The following is a 26,691-nucleotide window of genomic DNA, read 5'->3' as shown; positions in this document are numbered from 1 at the left end:
AAGCAAAAATGAACTATTGGGCCCTCATCAAGATAAAAAGCTTCTGCAGGCAAAGGAAACAACCAGCCAAACTAAAAGGCAACGGACAGAGTGGGAGAAGATATTTGCAAATGACATAACAGATAAAGGGTTAGTATCCAAAATCTATAACTTACCAAACTCAACACCCAAAAACAAATAACCCAGTGAAGAAATGGGCAAAAGACATAAATAGACACTTTTCTAAAGAAGACATCCAGATGGTCAACAGACACATGAGAAAACTCAGTATCACTCATCATCAGAGAAATACAAATCAAAACCACAATGAGACACCACCTCACACCAGTCAGAATGGTTAAAATGAACAACTCAGGCAATGACAGATGCTGGCAAGTATGTGAAGAAAGAGGAACCCTTTTGCATTGCGGATGGTAATGCAAACTGTTGCAGCCACTCTGGAAAACAGTATGGAGGATCCACAAAAAATTAAAAATAGAACTACTCTACGACCCAGCAATTGCACTACTAGGTATTTATCCAAGGGATACAGGGGTGCTGTTTCAAAGGGGCACTTGCACCTCAATGTTTATAGCAGTGCCATCGACAATTACCGAAGTATGGGAAGAGCCCAAATGTCCATCGACAGATGAATGGATAAAGAAGATGTGGTACATATATATAGTGAAGTATTACTCGGCAATCAAAAAGAATGAGATCTTGCCATATGCAACAATGTGGATGGAACTAGGGTATATTATGCTAAGTGAAATTAGAGAAAAGCAAGTATCATATGACTTCACTCATACGTGTAATTTAAGATACAAAACATGACCATAAGGGAAGAAAGCAAAAATAATATAAAATCAGGGAGGGGGACAAAACATAAGAGACTCTTAAATATAGAGAACAAACTGCTGGAGGGGTTGTGGGAGGAGGGATGGGCTAAATGGGCAAGGGGCATTAAGGAGGACACTTGTTGGTATGAGCACTGGGTGTTATATGTAGGGGATGAATCACTGGATTCTACTCCCAAAATCATTATTGCACATCTATGCTAAGTAACTTGGATGTAAATTAAAAAATAAAATAAATGGAAATTGTATTAAATGTGAAATGCTTAGTCTTCCAAGGATTAGTGTAGAGCTATATCTAAACCAAACTCTGTAAATATTATTGACAGTTTAAAATTTAAAATTCTTAATTTTGTAAAATACTTAGTACTTTCAAAGTATATGAATGTGTGATATTTCCATTTTCAGGATGCTGGCAGGAAATTTAATTTTTGAGAAATGATTGTAAAATAAGGAAAAGAAATATTTAGATAAGGGGATCTGCTGAATCATACATATAGAAGAAATATTAAGTCAAAAATGTGAGCTACTGGTTGATGAAGCTTCTCTTTCACATGGAGTCATGCTGGCCAGATTGTACCAAAAAGGCGCACTCCAGCCAAAGTCCAGCTCTGAATTGGCCTATTTCATGTTTGTATTTTAACATTTGTCCTTTATCCCTTAATGTTGGTTTCCACTTGTGCAATATACACTGAGGTCATCTCTTCAACATCCCACCTCCTGACATTGTGCATCAGTATGTAGTTTAAGGAATTAACCTGGGCAACTGAGGCAGGACCTGATAAATCTAACTCAATGAAGAAAATCTGATCCTTCTTGCCTATAATTAGTCTAGGAACCAATGCTTAACTAGTCAGCATATGGCATTCCTTTAGAAATAGGCTGGTTTAGGAATAGGCACATAACTGTGCATCTAGGCCAATGAGACATGCCAATAAGATTCCTTGGAGGCTTCTGGGAAATGTTTTCTCATTCGTAAGTGAGAGTTGTTAGAAAAATAAAAAAGACATTTTTTATTTTTAGACAAAGAAGCACGTAGCTCTAGTTGTTACTATCATCCTATAACCATGAGGAAATCACCTTGGGATAGAACTAATACTATCCTGGGTACTTGATAACATTGTTGAAATGAGTTTCAACCAAACCCGAAGTTCAGTCTACCTCTGAACTTCCAATTGTGTGAACCAATAAAGTTCCTAACTATTTAAGCCAAAAAAGAAGAAAAAAAGAAAAAAAAAAACTTAGAAGTCCCAAGTCAGAACTGTTCTTTGGATTCTTACCACTATTTTCAACTATTTTTCATTGTGGTATAGAACTACAAGAATGAAATAGCAAAGTGCATTCCCACTGAAAACACTTAAGGCTATTTATACTTATTTTAGGATTTTTGTTGCTCAGAGACTTCCAAAAGAAATAGCATTTATTTCTGAAGTTAATAGTGTGATGTTCTACTTACTAATCTTTGAAAAGTTCAGGTAGTTCATAATTTCGATAGCTTGAGTAACTCCTTTTGAAAAGACTTTTCAGGAAACAACTACTCCAGTGATATCCTTCCAACTTTCTGATTTAAAAAAAATTTTTTTATTGTGGTAAAAACACATAATACTAGATTTACCATTTTAACCATTTTGAATGGTTACAGTTCAGTAGTGTCAGATATATTCACATTGTTGTGCAACAGCTCTCTAGAATTTTTTTTATCTTGTAATACTGAAGTTCTGCACACTAAACACTTATTTCCCCTTGCCTTGACTGCCAGCCCTTGTAACCAACTTTCTATTTTGTTTCTGTGATTTTGACACTTTTAAAAGGACACTATTTGTCCTTTTGTGACTATCTTATATTGCTTAGCACAGTGATCTTGTGGTTTATCTGTGTGATAGAATTTCCTTCCTTTTTTTTTTTTTTTTTTTTTAAATTTTTTCCCAACGTTTTTTATTTATTTTTGGGACAGAGAGAGACAGAGCATGAACGGGGGAGGGGCAGAGAGAGAGGGAGACACAGAATCGGAAACAGGCTCCAGGCTCCGAGCCATCAGCCCAGAGCCTGACGCGGGGCTCGAACTCACGGACCGCGAGATCGTGACCTGGCTGAAGTCGGACGCTTAACCGACTGCGCCACCCAGGCGCCCCATTTCCTTCCTTTTTAAGCCTGAACTAACTCTCTCCTTTTTAAAGATTCATGTATTGAATACATGAAAAGTTGATATATAAGTTATAATGACTCTTTCATACTAGTTTTCCTACAGTGAATAAAGTCAATATACATTAAATTTGGACAGTACATATTCAGCTCTTGCTGATAGAGTTACTTCCTCCTTGTCTCTGACCAGTGTGTTCTCATTAGCTTCTAAAATTAAAGGCAATTTTAATTAAAATCTCAAAATTTTCAAATGAACTATTTCCCTTTCTCTCAGTCTCTTCTATGGATGGTTTTTGGCAAAACTCATAAACCAAGATAATTAATAGACACTGTCAACATTTATCTTCCAAATTCAGTTAACATTGAATAATTTTAACCTGAATAGAATCCTGCAAATTTATCTAATGTACCATATTCAAGTTGGAACCAATAACGTGATTAACAACTTTACACCTTTTGTCAGATTTTTAAATTAGGACATGTACGAATAATTTTGTCAAACTCCATTTGGATCATGTCTTGATTTTGAGGTCTATTAATTTATTTGTCCAAGATTATCAATTAACTTGGAGTATCAGTTGTGTGTCCAGCTCCTGATTTAGGCTCAGGTCATGATCCCAGGGTGATGGGATTGAACCCCGAATCAAAGCTCTGTACTAAGTATGGAGCCTGCTTTAGATTCTCTCCCTTCCCCCGCCCCCTCATTTTCTCTCTCATTTTCTCTCTCCCCCCCCTTCCCACCCTCCCTCCCTCGCTCCTCCCACCCCCCTCCATTCCTCCTCACTTCTCCCCCACTTATACTCTCTCAAAAAAAAAAAAAAATTTATTGACTCAGTTGCTAGATTATGAATCTCAATAAACGCAGTTTAACATTTTTCACTTCAACCATTTATAAAGAATTTCATCATTTATAGGCATCTCCTATGTTGCACTCCTTTGTATTGCTTGAGGAAATCATTAAACATTGTTAAGGCAATAAAACCTTGCCCTTTTTAAAAAAAATTTTTTTTTTTCGTTCTAAAGCATTCAAAAAAACTTAGTTGAGAAACAGCCCAGTTTTCTGATTTTCAGTTTGGGACTTCTATGTGAAATCTTTGCTCTTTTTTTAGCAAGACATGTTAAAGTAAATATATATTTTCCTAATTAGCAGTCACATGAACTGCTTATAGTACTCCAGCTTTTTTTTTTTTTTTTTTTTTTTCTCCTGAAGGAAATATAGCCATCTGTTTTCAGTATCTCCAGGGCCCCTCAAATTCAATTTCTGGTATTCCAGATAGCCTGTACTATTTTCACTTGATCTTAAACATTGCTTTCTAAATGTGATGATTTTGCAAGATGGAATAAAAGATAGAGTTTTAATTTTATTTTTAGTAATTCATTTAAACTTCACACAGCCCTGTAGTATGTCTTGTCTTCAAATGTTTTAAGTTAGTGAGTGTCACACTCAGCTGTCAGGAGGCAGAGTTGGGAGCCTATCTGCAAGTCTACAGAACTTAAATATTTATGTTTGTTTGTTTTTTTCCACATAACCAATCTTTGAATGGCTTTTTGAGATTATTCACGGTAGGTAAGAATTAACGCTATGGGATCTGATTTATTTATTTTTTTGTGTATCTTTTTTAAAGTTTATATCTGCAAATGACAGTGCTAGAGTACAGATTTTTGTGAATTGTGTGAGTACATATACATACACCTAATCTTTTGGCTCAGGGATTGCTCCAGGCTCTCAGTTTCCTGCCAGTAGTTATGGAACTTTACTCTTGTTAGTGTCTCTTAACATCCTTCCTGTTTATATAAATTTGGGGTTGTCTGTATTTGGCTTTGACCTGATACTTCCTTGGGACTCTGCTTCCCCTGTAGCTCCCTCTGCTGCAAGCACTGAAGCTACTCTGCGGTGCTCCTTTATTCTCATTCTTTATATCCTGTGAGTGATTTCTCCCTAAGCAAAACAGAGTGGTTTTGTATAAATCTGCCTGATTGTTTGGTTGATATTTTGCCTGGCAGATTAATTACATATTTTCGTGGCGCATATAGCATAGTTTATTACACCACTTATATCTTTTTTTCTCTTTTGCTCCAGATTCATTTACTTATTTGTAGTATATATTATTTAGTTTTTAGTACATTTTTTTAAAACTCTGAAACGTAAAAAGTTGCTTCAATTCAAGTATGACTTTTTTGTAGAAGTCCCATGAAGATCATAAAAATTGAAACATTACCTTGTAGAGGGAGAAATGTTTACAATGTATTATTCAGTGTAAAATCATCAGGCTACAAAATGGTATGGTAGCTACTTTTGTGCTCTGATACACATATACAAAATAAACTTTCTGCAGAAAACTTGGATAACAAAAAATCCTTACCCCCCCCCCCCAAAAAAAACCTGCTAATAAAAATCCCTCCTAATTACCACTTAGAGACAATCATTGTTAATTTTATAGTATATATTCTTTCATTTTTCTCTGTGTGTCTAAAAATTACATCTCTACATAGATCAAAGTAATAAGATGATAAAAGCCCTCTTAAAGCAAAAGTTTGACAGACCTGACTTTACATAACGTTTAAACTTAGTAATATACAAAATACTGTAAGAAAAATTTTCTTAAATGCAGGGACAATATGGAAGAAATATTTGTAACATATCTATTAATCGGATGCAGGAAGTAACTTAGTTTTTTGTATATCATTAATTAGCATCACCATCTATCATATCCTACTAGTCAAGAACTTCAGTTTATCCTAGATACCTTCCTCACACTCCCTTCTCATTTCCAACTGATCTCTCAGTATCTCCTGGGCATCTCTGGAATTTACCCATTTCTTCCATTAAATTCAAGCTTCCAACATAATTCTTTCGTACTAACTGTGGTAGCTCCTTAACTGATCTGCCTACTTTGGTACTAAATTCTAATTCATTTTTCGTATTGCACAAAGTGATCTTTTTGAAACACATTCCTTATCATAGACCATCTTAGAAAAATAGACACTCATTGACTCTGTGTGTGTGTGTGTGTGTGTGTGTGTGTGTGTGTTTAAGAAGTACATAGAGATTGATACATTCTTTCAGAAAAATGAACCAGGCCGTTGTAGACCATATATACTTACTGTCACAGGGTTATTTGGTGCCTTTTATTCTCTCTTAACCTGGAACACACTTTCCTTCCGTACACCTACATATTCTTCAGAGAATCCTTCCCTGATCTCACTGAATCAGATTATCCTATTATTCACTCTTAGACACCACAAAATTCTCTGTTATCAGATTTACCAAAATTTTACAGTAATCTAACTCTTTGAATAATCTCTTTTACTGGACTGTAAGCTCTTTGAAGAAAAGGCCTGTTTTTGCTTACGAATGTATTCTTGGCATGTAATATAGTACCAAGCACCTACTAGACACCTGTCTTAGCTTTGGGTGGGATAACAAAATACCGTAGATTAGGTGGCGTAAACAACAGGCCTTTGTTTCTCATAGTTCTAGAGACTCCGGGGTTCAAGGGTAAGGTGCTGGCCAATTCTGTGTCTGGTGTGAGAGTTTTTTCCCTGCCTTGCACATGGCTGCCATTTTGCTGTGTCCTTTATGGCAGAGAAGCAGTGAGCTGTAGTCCCTTATTCTTCTGTAAGAACTGTAATCCCATCATGGGTGCACCACCCTCATTATTTCATCTAAGCCTAATTATTTACCAAAAGTCCCACCCTGCTAATACCATCACATTGGAGGTGAGGATTTCAACATGAAATTTGGGGGGATACAAACATTCAGTCTATAAAAACACCCCATAAGTATTTGTTGAATTAATGAACACATTAGAAATACAAGCAAAAGATGTAAATAAATTCACAAAAGGAGAGAATACAAGTGCCAGTAAACATATCCGAATATTTTCAACCTCATGTGTGATCAGGAAATAGTTTGGTCCCCGTCATGTTGGGAAAATTTTTAAAGATTGATAGTGTTAAGTGTATATTCAAGAACATGTCCATTAGGAGGACAGTATGAAAGAAAAGTATGATTCAGCCATACTGCGGAATATTTTTCAGCTGTTATAATGCATTGGGTTCCTGTGCATTGAAAGTAATCTCATTAGTTTTTGTCTTACAAAAAGAACCTCAAAAGTGACTCTGTATATATGTTTACATTCACACATATCAACTCATAGTAAACTTACTGGAAAAATATTATAGATAATGTTTATCTCTGGTGAGGGAACATAATAGTAGAAGGAGAAATATAAAGTTATGAGTTCTTTTTTTCCTTTTTTAAAACTGGATTTTTTTTGTTTTACTATTTTTACAATGAGAATATTTTTATAGTCATGAAAATATATATATGAGTAAGAGTTAAGGTGGTTAGGGACATAGAGAAAAAAAGCCCATTCTTCATATATAGAAACGTAAAATCAGGAATGCCAAAGGAGCATAGTTTAGTCTGGCATTATGAGCAGTTCCATATTGTTGGAACTTGGCATGTGGTACAGTATGGAAGAGAAATGAATCTGAAAAAGAAGACAAAACCAGATCATTGAGGGCCATGTATGTTTTCTCTTAGTATGGTACAACTATGCCACAATCTTTTAAGTAGGATATTGACCCCAGTCATTTTAAATAGGTGACTCTGGGTGATGTATAGATGACACAGTGGAAGAGATTCCTAACCTTTTTATATCTGGATCCCTTTTGTCAGATTTGATGACGCCTGTGGTTACTTTTCTCAAGATTGTATTTTGGATGTATAAAGTAAAATACAAAGTACATTGAAAACCAATTATATTGGATTTCATTTATCAAAATATTAGAAAAACACATTTATGGTATAGTTATATATGTGCTTGTTTAGTAACACATTAAACAAAGAGACCGATACTTTAATTTCAAAACTGTGTTGAGCATAAACAATATTTTAAGATGTATGCATCAGTTCAGTGGCCTTCTGATGGTCTGTCAACCCCAGGTTAAGAACTGTGGGATATGGCATGAGACTGGGAAAATGGAGATCAGTTAGGAAAGCAGTCGATATGGAGATCATGAAAAATCTTAGTGGAGGTCATCTGAACTGATCTTACGAAAGACTTTCTAATTATCATTAAATGTTAACATTTTTGTATTAGTAAAGCAATGTGTGTACATTATATAAATATTAGGAAATACAAATTTAAAACAGGAAAACATCTTCTATGGTACTTTTTTAAAACTTAGTATATCTACTATCCTTGGTTCTTATTGTTGCTCTTACATAGGAATTTTCCTCATTGGTTATGCATTTGGTCTTAATGATACCATCATTGCTTAACTGTCTTCTCTTTGATTTTACAGATTTTTGATTGGTCAGGGAGCACATGTAGGAGCTGTCAACAGTGAAGGAGATACACCATTAGATATTGCTGAGGAGGAGGCAATGGAAGAGCTACTTCAAAATGAAGTTAATCGGCAAGGTAATAAATATAAAAGCAACCTAAATGGAAGAAATGTTTAAAACTGTTTTAGGAAGAATATGGTACTTGACTTTTTCAATAAAATAATTTTTGATACTGAAGGAGAAATCATAGTTTTAGTAGTAAAAAAATCACCTTCCATAACAATATATGTAGTATGAGTCTATTTGAAAAAATAAATGATTCTCAACTGTACATCTTTTTAATACTGTTAAAACTGAAAAAATATCATAAGGTGTAGGATCAGACATAAAATTATATGGTAATAAAAACTTGGGAGAGAAAATAAAATAGGCAAAGAGTGTAGGGAAATGCACAGGGTGATGAGATACATTGCAAATTTAAATAGAGCGGTCAAGAAGTCCTCACTGATGAGTGGGTAGTTAGGCTAAGATCTGAATAGGTAAGGGAATGTATCATGTGAGTCTGGGAAAGAACATTCCAGATAGGAAGCAGCAAGTGCAAGGAGGGGAGGGTGTATGGTATATTTAGAGAAACAACAAGTAAGCTAGTATGACTGAAGCAAGCAGCACAAGGAAGAGGCTGGAAGGAGATGATGTCACAGAGGTAACTGTGAACCATATCACATAAAGCTTTGTGGGCCATTGGAAGGACTTTGGCTTTTAGTCTGAGTGAAGTAGGGAGCCTGTGAGGAATTGAGGTAAAGGAGTGACATGATCTGACCTACTTTAGAAAGGATCTCTGTGACTGTTGTGTTGAGAATAGATTATAGGAGAGTAAGGGCAGAAGTAGATGGTTATGATCAGACTTATTTTAGAAAGGATCTCTGTGGCTTTTGTGTTGCGAATAGATTGTAGGAAAGTAAGGGCTGAAGTAGGTGGTAGTGAACAAAGTGAAGAGAAGAGGTTAGATTTTAGATGTATTTTGAAGGTTTGGCTAAGAGGAATATTGAGTGATTAAGGGGTCTGGTATGCAAGAAAGAAGGGGTAAATGAGATATGAATATTGTGGGGGAAGTAGGGTTTGTGGGAAAAGTTTTGGGATTTATTTTCAGATGTGCCAAGTTTGTTTTGCTGATATTTAAGCAGTTGAATATGTGAACAGAGAGAGATAGGCTAAAAATATAAATTTAGTAGGAGACATCAGTTTATAGATGAAGAATGATTGTTTATGGGTAAAGTTTTGTTTAGGAATAATGAGTGTTTTAAACTGATGATGGTAATAGTTTTACAACTCTGCAAATATACTAAAAACCACTGAATGGTGTCCTGTAAATGGTGTATGAATTGTATCTTGAGATATAATATATAATATGTATATTTTATATGTATATATAATATCTTTATATATAATCTAGCAAATCCTTTTTTTTTTTTTTTTTTGAGAGAGAGAGTGAGAGTTAGGGGTGGGGCAGAGAGAGAGGGAGAGAGAATCCTAAGCAGGCTCCACCTCCACAGGGAGCCTGACGTGGGGCTTGATCTCACGACTGTGAGAATCATGACCTGAGCCGAAACCAAGAGTGGGACACTTAAGCAGTTGAGCCACCCAAGTGCCATGTAGCAGTTCTTTTTTTTTTTTTTTTTTTTTTTTGGGGGGGTGGTATATAGTCAGAAAGTTAAAAGGAAGGTTTCAAAAGATACTTATGCACCCATTTTTATAACAGTCTTATTCAAATAACCAAAAGATGGAGGTAAACCAGGTGTCTTTTCGGTGGTAAGTGAATAAACAAAATGTGGTTATGAACATACAGTGGACTATTATTCACTAAAAAGGAAATTCTGATACATACTGTAGTATGGATGCACCTTGAGGACATTATGATAAGCAGAAAAAAGCCAGTCACAAAAAGACAAATACTATGATTTCACTTACGTGAGGTACTTCAAGAGTCAGACTAATAGAAACAGTGAGTGGAATGATGGCTGTCACAAGGTGGGAATGGGGGTGGTTGTTTAATGGGTGTAGCATTTCAGTTTTGCAAGATGAAAAGAGTTCTAGAGATGGGTTGCACAAAAATGTAAATGTACTTAACACTACTGAACTGCATACTTAAAATTGTTTATTAAGATGGTAAATTTTATGTGTATTTTACCACAATTAAAAATTAATATGTATGGGGGGCACCTGGGTGGCTCAGTTGGTTAAGCTTCCACCTCTGGAATTTGGCTCAGGTCATGATCGGTTCATGTGTGGAAGTTTGAAGTGCAGAACCTGTTTGGGATTCCTCCCTCTCCCCCTCTCTCCCTGCCCCTCCTCTGCTTGTACTGCCCCCCCCCCCCAAATAAAATAAATAAATTTTAAAAAATTAATATGTACTGCTAAATAAAATTAGTGTGATTTCCACCAAATTCCATTGTTTAGGCAGTGGTTAAATGAGTATTATCAAAAACTCTTTTATTAAGGTGTTAAAAGTATGGGATATTGGTTTAGAAGGTTGGCTTGTACTGAAGTGTCGTTCATCATGAAATAGAAGCAAAGGAGTAGAAGCTAAATTAGTCTCTGATAAAGAGATTTTTATTCCTTGGGATTAGGAAAATTTGTAACTACTAAATGTTTAAAAAAATCTTAAGACACTGAAGCTGAGAGGATATTTAAGTGCCTAAATATACTTGAGGCATTTTAACAAGCAGTTGAAGATCCCCTGGAGCCCAGGAGAAACAGGGCACACATTAGATAAGTAATTATAAACTGGAACTTGGATAAGAACACAGAAGAGCTTTTAACAGGCATGTTCTATTCTAGGCAGTGTTCTGGAATAATGGGATATTCAGGACTTGAGGAAGTTGGACAAATAGAGACAAGCATCACAACCTATAAAGAAATACTACCTTATCAGCCCACCTGGCTGTGATGAATGCCTAGTTAGATAGCTCACCATTTCCTGTTAAACCGTAGTTAAAATAAATCTTTTTATACTAATATTAGTTAGTAATTATCATGAACTAGGAAAGGCATGGAGATGTACTGAAAACTTCTTGCCTTTGGTTTCCTTATATATGAAGGAAACCGTAGTTAAAATAAATCTTTTTATACTAATATTAGTTAGTAATTGTTATGAACTAGGAAAGGCATGGAGATGTACTGAAAACTTCTTGCCTTTGGTTTCCTTATAGATGAAGGAAGCTGCTTGCAAAGACTGATTTTAATTACAGTGATTTCAGCGTTGATGAATGTGCCAGCAAATGTTCTGAGTGCTAGGTATTGAAAAATAACAGGGGCACCTGGGTGGCTCAATTGGTTAAGCGTCTGACTTCGGCTCAGGTCATGATCTCATGGTTCGTGAGTTTGAGCCCGCTAACAGCTCAGAGCCTGGCGTCTGCTTCAGATTCTGTGTCTCTCTATGAACCTGCCCTGCTCCTGCTCTGTCTCAAAAAAATAATAAATAAATGTTTAAAAAATAATAATTAAAACAAGAAACAGCAACAAATAAAGAAACAAGACAGTCTTTACTCTTAAGAATTTCACAGTATAGCAGAAGTGTCAGATGTATAAACAGCTTCACAATGTAGTGTGCTGTGTGCTAAAATATAGATAGGGACAAAATGTGGGAGAACAGAAAAGTCTATGAGTAACTACTTGCAATAGTAAAGGTTTCAGATTGATGACATTTGAGAATGAGTTTGCTTAGCAGAGAAAGGAGTTGGTGGACAGAAAAGGCATGTCAGGCAGGAGTATCAACATGTGCAAAAGAAAAGGAATTGGAGATATAGCATATGCAGAGAACACATTAGAATTGGAGTGGAGATAGAAAGTCAGAATGGAGTAGATGAGTAGTAGTTGAGACCTGAAAAGATTGGGCTGGAGCCAGATGGCGAAGGACATCCGTTTTATAGGCATTAGATGCATCCAAGATCTCCAAGAAGGAAATGAGCCTGATTAGATTTGGTTGTTAGTAGTACAGCTGATGGCACTTTGGAGGATGATTTAGAATGGGAAGTACATGGTGGCATATCTTCCTTGAAGAAGGCTCTTAAATTGGTTCTGCTGAAAGATGATAAGAACAAAGCAATTACATTTAAGATAGAAAAGAGCAGGGCTGTCTTGATATTAAGGTAAAATTAAAACAGTTTGATGAAGAATTGAATGTGGAGATAAAGGAAGAATTGAGGCCACCTGTTTGCGTCCTGAAGTTTTTAGTTTAAGACTTAATGATAGTTAGGGGCACCTGGGTGGTTCAGTCAGTTAAGCGTTTGACTCTTGCTTTCAGCTCAGGTCATGATCTCTCAGTTCGTGAGTTCAAGCCCCGCATTGGGCTCTATGCTGACAGTGCAGAGCCTGCTTATGATTTTCTCTCCCTCCCCTGTTCACCTGCCTTCTCTTTCTCTCTCTCTCTCTCTCTCTCTCTCTCTCTCTCTCTCTCTCTCAAAATAAACTTTAAAAAGACACCCCCCCCTTAAAAAAAAAAAAGAATTAATGATGGCTAAACTCATATGGGAAAATGTGGGACAAAGCAGGAACAGATTTAGAGAGTATGTGAGTTGGGGGATATATTGAGTTTGCGGCAGCAAAAGGACATCCAGATTACATTGTTTGGTACATTATTGGAACTCAGGAGATACCAGGATGGAAAAATGTAAATCTGGGAGAATAATAGATGAGATGACCCTGGAACTGAACAGTGAAAAGCTAACGCTAATAAGTCTGATTATGTGTGCCAGAAATTGAGCAATGGGCTTGATTTCATTTCATCTGCACAATTCTCAGAGATTACTACTACTCTTACCCCCATTTTACAGATGACAAATTGAGGCTCAGTGATTTGCCAAAGATCATATGGGTGGGAAGTAAGTACTGTAGTTTAGTCCCAAATAGTGTGACAGGTATCTTGAGCCCACACTCTCCATCACTAGCATACTGCATTTTATTAAGAGTGTCTCCTAGAAGATACTTCATGATGTTCATTTTATTCATGTAATGGGAATACATGAATTTCTATAGCATAACTTTATTTCAGAGAAACAAAATGAAGGGATATCTCTGATAGATTTTAATAATTTTAAAAAGAGCCCCTTAAATATATCTCTTGCATTGATAAGATTACTCAAATTGTTTATCCTGATATGTTTTTATTTCATATTTAAAATTTTCTAATTCTTCCAGCTCTAATTCTCATATAATATATTTGATCAGTAACTAGTCATCCTTAAGGAAATTGCCTTTGAAACTAGAAATGATTTGTGGTGCCCCACTGGCACAGTCAGAGCATGCAATTCCTGATCTCGAAGATTGAACAGTAGTTAAAAGTATTTCTGGTTTATATTTTAATGCAATTGTCTGTATTTAGCTTGGGACACAAGTCAGTCTTGTGTCTCTTAGCTGTGACCAAACTCCAGTTTATTCTTATTTTTTCTTACCAAGAGATTTGGCTACGTTTCAGTCTTACATTTACTGGTTTTCAATAGTAGTGACAGATGTTAATCTCATCACTTTATTATATTATATCCAATTTAGTTTTGATACATATTGTTTTCATTGTTCAGAAATCTTGCATTTATAGTAGGTGGGCTAAGGACCAGGTAAATGCATTATAGGATTTTCTTTCTGTTAGACCATAAAGCAAGGAAAGAGAGCAGAATCATAGGCATTTAGAGCTGCTAGTGATAGCTGCTAGCGAAGCACCTGGGTGCTTACTTCTGATTTAAGCATTTCACATATATTAATTAAATCCTCACAACAACCTTATAGGATAGGTGCTTTCATTACCTCTTTTTTTTTTTTTTTTTTTTTTTTTTTACAATTCAACTGAATATTAGCATAGATTTAAGTGTCTTGCCCCAAATAATAGAGCTAGTAAGTCACAGATAAGGGATTGAAACCCAGCAGTCTAGGTTCAATATCCGTGTTCTTAACCCATTCTACTAATATTCAAAGAAGTTATGGCTTTCTCAAGGTCACTAGCTACTTAAAACAATGGAACTGGAAAACAAGTAATATGTACTATAATAAGGGCTTCTTTTTTTCCTTCTTTCTAAATTTTAATGAACTAAAGCAGGGTCTATATCAGTAGTATTTTAAAAAAAATTTTAATATGACAGAAGAGTTTTTCTTTCTAACTAGATTTTCTTAAGCATAAGAAATTTCCCTTCACACATACTTTAATTTTAAACTTGAGTTGTTTTGTTTTTACATAATATTCATATAACAGCATGATTTGGAAGCAGAAAAAAGGTAATTGCTTTGCAAGTAGCTAAGGATAGCATGAAATTAGATAAATTGAGAAAGATATTTTTTAATTTCAAGTTCAGAGGAAATTTAGAATAGTAAAAGATAATATAAATGTTCAAGATGGCAAAGACAAAAATGATAAAGATAATATAAGAGGTTCATGTTTTAAAAGACATAGTGAAAGAATAAAGCATGAGGAAAATCATTTAGTAAAAAGGTTATATTTAGGGGCAGCTGGGTGGCTCAGTTAGTTAAGCAGCTGACTCTTGATTTCAGCTCAGGTCATGATCTCATAGTTCCTGGGTTCAAGCCCCACATCGGGCTCTGCGCTGACAGTGTGGAGCCTGCTTGTGACTCTCTCCCTCTGTCTCTCTCTGTCTCTGTCTCTCTCTCTCTCTCAAAATAAATAAATAAACTTTAAAAAGTTTACATTTAATGTATCATAATTACAACTTTATAATTTCTTTTCTGAATAACAGTAGAAGGCATCTTAAATAAGATGGTTACAGGTCAGTAATAGTAGTAAAGTGTGGGATATAGGACATGAACTAAGATGGTGATGAACTAAGATACCATCAAGAAGACAGTCTGAGATGGCAACTCAAAGTCTGAACTAATTGGTAAAGTGGTAAAGTGCTAGGTAAGTAGTGGTACTTGGTATAGTAAATATAAGACAGGGAGCAAGCAGACTGGCTAGGGAAATTGAGTTAAGATTTTAGCATGAAGTTTCAGATACCTATGGCATATAATTTTATTATAGTATTTGCCCATCTTGGCTCTTTTCTGTTCTCCAAGCACAGATAATCCAACTGACAACTTGATATCTCCAATTAGATGTCTGTTAGGGCATCTTAAACTTCACATTTCTTATATTTAAAATTTAGTTTTTCCAGTTGCTCAGGTGGGAAACCTTTGATTCATACTTGACTTTTCTTTGTTTCCTACATCCACACTAACAACAAATTGTGTTGGTGTACCTTGAAGAATCCAGAATCTAACCCCTTTACTAACCTTCACTGCTACCACCCTGGTTTAAACTCTGTCATCTCTTGACAGAATTATTGCAGTATCCTCCAATTTAATACCTCAGTTTCTTCTCTTAGCTTTTCAGCTTAAGTGATCCTCTAAAATTAAGTCAGATTATATCATTCTGCTCTTTGTTCTCATTACTTTGTAGACATCCTGGCCTTCTAAACAGAAGAATGTTCCAATCGGGCTTCTGTGTCGAGCCTACTAGGACTTCCCTCAGTCTGGAATGTCGCCCAAATTATATAGTGTACCTATCAACTCTATTTTTGGTGTAATGTCACCTTATCAAAGAGACTGTTCTTTACCAAACCTTATAAAATAACAGCTTTTTCTCATGACCCTCTGTCCCTTTACTGTGCTTTATTTTTCTTCACATATGTATATCTCCTTCAGTATAATGAGTTCACTTCTATCCCCAGTGAATCTTATAAAAGCACCTGACATCTAGTAGGCAATCAGTGCATTTTGAATGGGTGGGTGAATGGATAAAGGGGTCAATGAAAGAAAAAAGTCCTGACTAGACAGTTGGATACATGGATATGAATTACAGGAGAGTTCTTAGCTAAGGAGGTGTGTGGGTGTGGGGTGTGTGTGAGATTGTTTTTACTCATTTATTCATTATTTAGTTAGTATACATTTACTGACCCCTTTTAATTTGTGTTAGGTGCCCATCTAGACAGTGAGAATACAAAATTAAAAAAATAGTATTTTTACCTTTAATAAGTTTATAGACTTCTGGAGCAAGACATACTATAAACACATTGTGGTATGTGCTGTTTATTAGCCGGCAGTTGAAGCTATGAGACAACATGAGATAATTTAGGAATTTCAGGATTATCTTTTCTATTTTATTTTTTTGGTCAGGATTTTGAGCTTTTTTAAAGCTAAGAAAGAAGTAGAGTGTCCTATTCCTTTTTGAATTCTTCCCATCTCAACCTAACTTCATGCTTAATAAATGCTTTTGAATGAATGAACATCTATATAACTTAGTAAAATTATAATGCTGATACTAATAGTGAAAATGAACTGTGCTGGAAAAGGAAAGAGTTTTTATAAAGAATCTGTTTCATAGTTTGGTAAATTTTAGGTAAAAACAGGACCACCAAGTTGAAGTGTTCAGTCAACATTTGTACCTAGTAGGGTAGAGTTTAGAGAACTGGTCAAAGCAGATAGATCGGAATTTAAGGCTTAATTATGTATGGGTTTTTTCTTAATTTCTTAAAACTAAAGGATGATATACCTAAGGAAATATTCAATTTTTTTTTTTAAAAAGGATTTGTTGGTAAAAGGAAAGCCAAAATAATATTTGTGGGGCAAAAAGTAAATAATCAGTAGAGAAGGCTAGTAAAATATCTACAGCTTTCCCACATTTCTTTATTTAACTAGCTTGTTAATTAGCAGCCTATTTTTGAAAAAATATACTTTCACTTTTAATTTTTATTTAAAACTTGAAATGTTTCGGGTAATTTTATTTCCCACAAAGGAAGAACATTCTATAAAGAAAAAAATAAAAGCAATTTTTATTTTATCAGGGGTTGATATAGAAGCAGCACGAAAGGAAGAAGAACGGATAATGCTTAGAGATGCAAGACAATGGCTAAATAGTGGTCAAATAAATGATGTCCGGCATGCAAAATCTGGAGGTACGGCACTTCACGTTGCAGCTGCGAAAGGCTATACAGAAGTTTTAAAGTAAGTATTGTTTTTCACAGTCCTATTTCTACTTTATTTTCCTTATTTCATTGTTCCTTTTCTTAAGATACCTGCAGACATTATTTTGAAACAGTTTATAAAAGTTATTTAATGTCTGTTTACAGGAAAAAGAGAAAACTACCTTGAACATTATTGTTTTGTTTCTAAAGCCCTTTCTTTTCTCTTGAATTTTGATTATTCTACTGATTTTTTCTTTGGTTGTAATTTCCCAATAAGTTAAAGCATCAGGCAACCATTATGTGTTAACTTCTGAGCTGATAAATTACTACAGAGTCATTTTGAGGTTCCCAGAGTGGCTAACTCTGGTTACTGAGACTAAGAACAGTGTTATGTTATAAACATATCAAATTCACAAAGTTTGATTCCTGGTGACTATTTACATGTAATTTATCTAAAATACAGTTTTCTTTTTACTGCGTAACACTGGGGCTCAGAGTGCTTTTAGCATAATATTAAATATCAAGACCTAAGCAACTGAGATTTTACAGGGCTATATACTGGTCAGCAAATTTCATTGAAACAAAACTCCTTTATGTCACAATAAATTTTTTTGTTTTCCTTTTTTTACTTCTGCAATGCAAAGGTGTTATCAGCTATATGAAAAAAATAATGCTGTGTGTAACTTTTATTAGATATATGTGAAAGGAAGTAAGACTAGCCCTCGGCAAAATCTTCTACACCCTTTATATTATGTTTGACAAGAGTTTCTAATATCAGTCTATTCTTATTCCCCCTGCTCAGTAAAAACAATGAAGTGTAAGTGGGTCAGCTATTCCCAAGTTCCTCCTTTTTTCAATCCCTACCGACTTCAATAACTGAAGCCTTCTAGAATAGTGAAGTTAACTTTTAGTTACTTTTCTTGTCCCCCTGTGTATTTCTCTCTAATCCAAAACGTAGCAAACTTTCAGACCCCAATAGCAGGTCATGAATGAACCTTAGTGACTTGACAACAGCATTTTTTAAAGGAAAAATTGAAAACATTAAGAATATTACAAATAGTAAAGGTAATACTTTTTAAGTAGTAGATTGCACCGTAAAATAGTTTTCTAGACAGCTCTAAGGGGTCTTTGTAATTAGGTTATCTAGGCTCTTAAAATTCTTTGTGAAGACTCTCAATGTGGATTGGGATATATTTTCAACTCCTCAAATTAGTACATAAGACCATTAGTCATCCTCTTTTAAGCTAAGCTGCTACCATTGCTCCTCAGGCATGCATTATCCAACTATATATATCTAATTGAAGTTCTGTCATGATGTCTTAATGCCTACTTTGTTTCTGTTTAGATACCTTCATTCACCATCTCTTCAACTTGGAGGCAAATTCCATTCGATCCTTTGACTAAGTTCAAGGCTCTTAAGCCTATGAAAAAAAAAACTCAACCTTATTCATAATAGGTGCAGTTGAAGCTACAATGAATTACTACCACTTTTCATATATCATATTGGCAAAGATTAAAATGTTTGGCACACTGTTGGCAAGGTTGGGGAAAAGGCACTCTGACATTACTGGTGAAAGTATGACAGTTGAGCAGATTTTATCAAAGTATCAGTTATTCTTTGGCTTAACAGTTAGCTCTACCTCTAGAATTTTTTTTTTTTACAGATATTCTCACAGGAAATAAGGTATGTGCTAATAGCATTGTTTATTCTAGGAGTAGGAGAATGTTGACTAAATTGTGATACATCCTTTGACTGGAATACTCCTGTACCAATTAAAACACTAATAGGTAGTGTTATTGTTTTAAATTTTAGGGGCAACCGCTGGCTCAGTCAGTGGAGTATGGGAGTATTGGTCTCAGAGTGGAGGGTTTGGGCCCCATGTTGGGTGTAGAGATTACTTAAAGATAAAATCTCTTTTTTTTTTAATGTTTATTTTGAGAGAGAGAGAAAGAGCGCATGTGTGCACGTGTGTGCGCGTGCACACATGAGCAGGGGAAGGGCAGAGAGAGAGAGAGAGAGAGAGAGAGAGAGAGAGAGAGAATCCCAAGCAGATTCCATGCTGTCAGCACAGAGCCTGGTGTGGGGCTCGATCCCATAAACAGTGAGATCATGACCTGAACTGAAATCAAGAGTCAGATGATTAATTGACTGAGCCACACAGGCACCCCTTAAAGATAAAATCTTTAAGAAAAAATATTTTTTTGTTATTTGCTGATATATACATAAAATCTCTCTGTAAGGATCCAATCAAAATTAGTAATATGGTTATCTAAGGGGGGAAAACCTGTTGAACTGTTGGGCTAAAGGTCAGCAGTGGGAGTGACTTCCCTATGTAGCCATTTAGTCTTTTTTATTTTTGAACTTTCTAAATATATTACTTAAAAAAATAAGTAAAAATATGTATATGACATGAGAAATAAATAGAAGATACTGGTTTCAAATGTAACCCTACCCATCACCCCCTCCCGCTCCCCCACAAATACATAACCCCTTGCAAATGATTTTGATACTTTTCAGTTCTGTACTGCCATTACATCTTCATCACAGAACCTGTCTTTGAGGGTTGATTATTGTTTTACTTGACTTTCATCCTCCACTAGAATCTCCTTGAATATAATAAGTACAGTCTTATTTTTTTGAGTTTTATGTGGCCTGGCATATACAGAGAGCCATATGTTTATGGGGAATAAAATGTAACTACCTTTCTGTCTTCCCTTTCCACATAGACTTCCAAATACTTCTAATTTTTATGTTTCTCAGAATATTTAACATTATTATAGTTTCTGTTTTCTAATGGGAGATTATTTTCATTATCTTCCAGTATTCTGTCTCTATTAATAAAGTTTCTAATAATATATATGTTAATGGAGTTTTTTAACTTAAATCTCTAGACTTCTGTCTGTTAGCTTTGTTCTTTAAAAAAAATTTTTTTTAATGTTTATTTATTTTTGGGAGACAGAGAGACAGAATGGAGGAGGGGCAGAGAAAGAGGGAGAAACAGAATCTGAAGCAGGCTCCAGGCTCTGAGCCTGTCAGCACAGAGCCCAGTGCGGGGCTCAAACCCACAAAGCACGGGATCATGACCTGGGCCGAAGTCAGATGCTCAACTGACTGAGCCACCCAGGCGCCCCAGTTAGCTCGTTCTTTAGATTGGTGGCTCTTAAATATTGGTCTGCAGGCAGATGACACAGGACTTACTAAAAATATAGGTTGACAGGACCCATCTCCCAATATGCTGCTTAATTGCATAGGATTGGGTGGAGCTGGGGAATCTTTTTTTAACAAGCTCTTCAGATGGTTTTGTTTTAGAATCAGAATTAGAAACAGCTGCATTAAATATTCTGAGGAAATAGGGTATCAATTCTTGAAATATAAATAAATGAAGGGTTATGTATTAGCTATCACTGCCACCTCTCGTAGGTAAAAAGAAGCCCTTCTCAAGCTCAACTTCTTGGAGAGTAAGTGATTTCATGAGTTATAAAGTATTTACTGTTCTTCTTTGTGCGTGTGAGACTGTGCTGTGTGCAATTTATAGACCCAATTTTTGTTCTCTGAGCTTAATTTCTAGATAAAATAAAGGTCGATGTGAATATACAGCTAGGAGGGCATACTAACAATTTATAAAAGTCTTTGCATTGTATTAAAATGTATTCCTCTTTTCTAGCTTTGTTGACAGAATATCTGCTTTTTACTGCTGCAGAAAAGTAGACTCAATCCCTTGGAATATTTGTTTTGCTTTGTTTTGTTCCTTGTTCTTTTTAATGTGTATTTATTTAGTTTGAGAGAAAGAGAGCACAAGTGGGGAGAGGGGTAGAGAGAGAGAGACAGAGAGAGAGAGAGACAGAGAGAGAAAATCCCAAATAGTCTCCATGCTGTCAGTGCAGAGCCTGACTTGGGGCTGGATCTCCTGAACCATGAGATCATTACCTGAGCCGAAATTGAGAATTGGACCCTTAACTGACTGAGCCGCCCCGCTGCCTCTGCTTTGTGTTGTTCCTAGCAGACTGTCAGTTTCCTATGAAAATTACCCATGGTAGGTAGGTTAAGTTTGTGAAAGCTTTCACAAACTAGTTCCTCAACTGCAAGACCACAGAAAAACTTCAAAAGAAATTTATTTGATCCCAGTATATATTTAGAACACACTTAGCCTGGGGTAATATATTATATGGACACCTGAAGACATTCACTGCAATAAATTAGTTTAATATACAAATTGATCCAGGGGTTTTTGAGTTCACATTGAAAAATTATTGGCTTTCCTGTGAAAATTTCAATTACAATTCATATTAACAAGAATTAATCAGTGTCCCACCAAACCATTACACTTATTAGGAATTAGTTAAAGCTGAATGCATTATTATGGCAGTAATTCAAGATCCTCTTTACCAGTGTTTTCTGAGAATTCTTTTCTTTTCTCCTAGTTAATTCATTGAAGGGAAAGGAGATGGGAACTAGGAAAAGAAATATATCACAGATTTTTGTTAGCTTGCATGGTATAAAGCTGTTGATTATGTTTGCTCACATTTAGATTTTTTTAATGATTATCTAATTCACTATAATTTCTTTAGGCTTCTAATACAGGCAGGCTATGATGTTAATATTAAAGATTATGATGGCTGGACACCTCTTCATGCTGCTGCTCACTGGGGTAAAGAAGAAGCATGTCGAATTTTAGTGGACAATCTGTGTGATATGGAGATGGTCAACAAAGTGGTAGGCCTTTTAAATATATTTTAAATATTTAACTTTTAGAAATAAGTGTTTTAGAAGTCTCAAAAATATTGCAATGTAAATTTTATAATTAAGTTTTATGAACCATACAAAACAACATTTTATCAGCTGTTTATTGGTTTTTATTATTAATTATTTCTCAGCTACCTACAAGGTGGTTTGACCTTGTTCCTCAAAGAAAGAAGTATTACTCTTTGAGTAATCCTATTACCATATGCAATAGAGTAGATTTGGGTACTTCAGAATTCATAAATTAAGAAAATTTTGCTTTTCTCTGTGAATGTTTTCTCCCATCACTATGGGTTAGAACACATACAGAAGTATATTTCTATTTCTTTTTAGCTGGTGGTCTTGACAGCTTGCTTACAGTAGCTTTTTAAATGGCTCGGACAGTGAGGTCTTAAAGCAGGTGAGAATATAGAAAAACCATAAAGTTTTATTCCAGATAAAATTATTGAGATGTAACATGTAGTCTCCTAGTTTTGCAGGTGAGAAAACAGTTTATGAGGTAGAAGATTCACTTAATATCACCCAATTAGGTAGAGGGAAGGAAGGAGTGAATATCACATAAGTGTTTTTTACAAATCATGAACAGATTCAGGTTGTCAGATTCCTTACTAGATTAGGGTTTGGTTTTTTTTCTGTACTCCCTTCCAAGCACTGTCAGTTACCAGTGTCACCAGTATTCCTACTAGTTTTCCTCCTATTCGTATTCATGATTCTTATATACCAACAGTTGCAGAGCTCAAGACATTTCCTCTAGTGAGCTTGATTACCTTTAGCTTCCATAGAATATCCTTTATATATTGCATTTTATGGGATAATGTGGTAGATTACTTAGCAGAGGTTCCTAAAACGATCGCCTCTTTATTCAGATGGTGCCATCTGATTCTATTGTGTCCATTAATATAAGTGCTGGTGCTGATTACATTCTGATAACAGCAGTTTCTACTTGGGAATCTGCAAAGGGAAGAGAGCAAAAATGATAACCATATGCCCAAGATTTCCCCATGGCTAAGTGTTTGGAAGTTGAGGTAGTTAGTGGAAATTCATGTTCTAGTTGCTGACATAAAGTGATAAAGAAGCCCTCTGAACTCCTTTCATATATATGTACTTATATATGTATTTTATATATGTATTTAGATATGTGCTTTCCATATATGTATTTATAAATGTATTTTTCATATATGTACTTATATGTGCTTATAAATGTATTTTCATATATGTACCTGTAAATGTATTTTAAGTAAGAAATGTACAGGCAAGAAAGTCATAGGAAGTGGTGAAAATCTTCAGGGAAGTCAAGAGAAAAAATGTTTGAGAGTTTAAGTATAGGTTTGCTTTTATACATAAGTATAAAAGTCTTCTATCTAAATTTTTAGTCAAAACTTTGATAATTTGCCCTTTTTTATTTATAACAGTTTTCCGTTTTGTTATCAGCATTAGAAGACAAGTAAATGTTGATACTATTTAATTTTAAGTATAAAAGGCCAGCTAATTTTAGTTTGACAATTCATATTTCCTCTCCTTCCATGTAGAAATTCCCCCAGCAGTTGGGATTTTTCTGAAGAAATTAGTAAATATCTCTTATCTTCTAATCTCTTTTCTGCATTCCTGTCTCTCTCCCAAACAGTGTCTCTTAAAGGCCACTTGTCCACTGACATGGGCAGTGCTGATAATTGGTTCATTCATTGATAGTGGCCTCCAGATAAGGACCAGAAGAGAGAAGCTTATTAATGGAAAGGTTTTCTGAGAACATTGTATCATTTTCTAGTTTAAATATGTTATTTTTTGGTAGTGATACATAGAAAATATATATAGTATGTATGAAAAAAGTTATTTTATCTTGCATCTGTTCTATAAGTGTCTAATTCCTGTGCCCTCAGTTTATCATAATTATGCTCTAGGAGAAAGACTGCATATAAATCATTTTGCTTTATCTCTTTTTGTTTCTGTGTTACTATAGTAACAATTTCTTTTTTTTCTTTAAGTTTTTTTTTTTTTTTTAATTTATTTATGAGAGGAAGAAAGAGCACAGGTGGGGGAGGGTCACAGAGGGGGGGTACAGAGGATCGGAAGCAGGCTCCATGCAGGCAGCAGAGAGCCCGACATGGCGCTTAACTCACAAACCATGAGATCCTGACCTGAGCCAAAGGCAGACGCTTAACCAACTGAGCAATCCAGGCGCCCCAGTATGATAGCACTTTCATCCTGGATTTTAATGTATTATCCCCTTATTTCATCTTTTCAGTGTATCTTTATATGATCTTAAAAGAATTAATGCCTCATAATTTCTTAGAGTTTTATAATTTTAAACTTGTTTTCACATATATTATTATCTAATGCTATCCTTTTAAACAACCCTATAAAGTTATCTGAGTTATGCAGATTTGAGAACATGATCAGAGAAGTTGAGTATTTTCCTAAAGCCCTAATAATTAAGTGTAATTAAGAATAATTTACCTGCTGTGTTTCTCTGCAGTTTTTACTTAGTTTTTTTATTTCTCATGCTTTATTTTTCCAGATACTAACTCAAGAGTTGTAAAAACAGGATTTTAAAATTTTTATCAAAATTGGATTTTTCTTTTAAAATATCAAGCTTTTAAAGACTTCTTTTGATAGTGAGGAGCTACCTAATATATACAGCATTTTAAAGACCTGTATGCCATAAGTATACCCAAATGTAAGCTTTTTGTGGGGTGGGAAGGGAGATTATATTCTACAGTAATGGAAGGTATTTTTACAAGACTTAATTTTTTTAATTTTAATTTTATAATTTTGCCTGTGTGAGTTAGGCTCTCTCTGTTATCACTGGCTACATTTTTAAAACTATGTCATATTTCATGTTTAATCAAAATTAGTCTTTATTGTGTAATCCTGCTTAAATGAATTTATCTTGTCATTTGATACCTTTTTCAGTACTTATAGATTGAAGATTTTTAGTAGATTTCTTAAAATGATATCAGAGAAATGTAAATATATTTTTACAACTAAACTTTAGAGTTTAGATGAATTCTTTACTAATAGGAAATAAAATTTTGGTAAATGTGTAATGTAGAAAATGCAACAAATCAAGGCACCTGGGTGGCTCAATTTGGCTCAGGTCATGATCTCGTGGTTTGAGTCCAGCATCGGGCTCTGTGCTGACAGCTCAGAGCTTGGAGCCCACTCCAGATTCTGTGTCTCCCTCTCTTTCTCTGCTCCTCCCCTACTCACACACACTTCTCTCTCTCTCTCTCTTTCTCTTTTTCTCTCTCTCAAAAAAAGAAACATTAAAAAACTTTAAAAAAATGCAACAAACCATATAGAAAATTTGAAAGTCTTTCTACATAAAAGTGGGAGACATGTTCTTAAATAGAGAGTTTGGTCTGGTTTCTTTAACTTATTTGTAAAGACATTTCCTCTCATTTTAACTCATAAATTATGTGACTTTAAATATAAAGATTTTAAATATACAGACTTTAAATATAAAGATTTTTCTTTTGCTTCCTTAAAGTTTTAAAATAATTATTTTACTAGAATGTACCCATTGTCCCTTTTGAAATATTAACTAAGATGTTTTTCTAATTGGAATTTTCTCTTTATGCAATCTTACAATGATTTGTAGACAGTTTTTTTTTTGTTTTGTTTTGATAGCTGTCATTATAAAGATTTAAATGAATAACAAAACTGCTTCTGCTGTTAATGGGCACAAGGATATTTTTCCCCTGAGTTTATCTGAGCTTATTCTTATTTTCTGTAAAGACAATGGAGCAGTAGAGACTGAGATTCTGTTCCCACTTTCCCTTCATTACCTGCGTGAGCTTGAGCACATACCATATACTCACAGTCTAGGTTTCCTCATCTGTACAGTCGGAGCCATAAAGCTCGTCCTGACTACTTCACTGATTGTTGTGAAAATGAAGAGAGATCACACTTGCAGAAGTAATTCAGTTAGAATAAGTGAGGAAAGAATGAAGAGTCCTGAAAATTAGACTTAGACAGTGGCTCTAGTGTGACTCTGGTAATTTACAGATGTATTACAAACTGATTTATTAAGTAGTAGTTTTTTTTTAAGATTGTTTTCTTGATTGAGTCTTACTTTTTCATACGTCATCATTGTGCTGTCTTCAGTTGCTTCTTGGTTACTTTGAGTGATTCTGCTTATGTGTGCTACTGTTAGTTAGCACCCCATTAATGAAGCATAGATCCAGGTCATGTTTATAACTTTACAATTGGATAGCTTCATAACTGTCCTATATATTATTTAATGAGCATGGTTAAGTTGAGGGATGTGCTTTTCTGAAATTAGAAACTTTTCTCTGTTTATAGCCTGCATTTTACTCCAGTTTTTATTCTCTATCAGCTGCTGTTTGCAAAGTAGACTCATTTATCAAGGGAGAAAGTGAAAAGAAAGGTTAGTAAGGTGATCCAATTTCTTATTCTTGTAAAGGAAAATTCCTCAGTTACTAAAATAACCCCATTGCATTTAACTGCTGCTAAAATTTAATTGCAATTCAAAAAAATTTTTAAGGTGCAGTATTTCATTCATGAGAAGGATTGATAAATACTTAAAACAATACTTAAAAAGAAGCCACTGTGTTATTTTCACCCAACATGATCTTGAAAACAATTTGCTTAACAAGCATAGCATGTGTAACATTGTAGAACTATGTAGAACAAAGAAACTGTGATATAGCAAAATGGATTAACGTGTCTGTATTTCATATCTAAAGGGCACCTTCAAAATTTGAGCCACTTTGTTTC

At 34.8% G+C, this 26,691-nt stretch overlaps 1 protein-coding gene across 8 annotated transcripts in view; it reads left to right on the top strand.

Annotated features, from left to right (window-relative positions):
• PPP1R12A (protein phosphatase 1 regulatory subunit 12A) overlaps nt 1–26,691 on the top strand; it is a 159,980-nt gene that overhangs the window by 69,585 nt on the left and 63,704 nt on the right. For all 8 annotated transcript variants that reach the window (XR_009617122.3, XM_060656880.3, XM_060656881.3 and 5 more), the window contains exons 3-5: nt 8,289–8,407; nt 17,094–17,253; nt 21,783–21,927. Coding sequence is in view for 7 of the 8 variants with exons in the window: in XM_060656880.3 (XP_060512863.1) it covers nt 8,289–8,407; nt 17,094–17,253; nt 21,783–21,927 (424 nt within the window). In the remaining variant the exon portion in view is untranslated. The remainder of the gene's footprint in view (nt 1–8,288; nt 8,408–17,093; nt 17,254–21,782; nt 21,928–26,691) is intronic.

Source organism: Panthera onca, chromosome B4 (assembly GCF_046562875.1).
Source record: "Panthera onca isolate mPanOnc1 chromosome B4, mPanOnc1 haplotype 2, whole genome shotgun sequence".
In the NCBI taxonomy this organism is placed as follows: Eukaryota; Metazoa; Chordata; class Mammalia; order Carnivora; family Felidae; genus Panthera; species Panthera onca.
The sequence above is the reverse complement of the archived record's forward strand: the minus strand, read 5'-3'. Positions and strand labels throughout refer to the sequence as shown.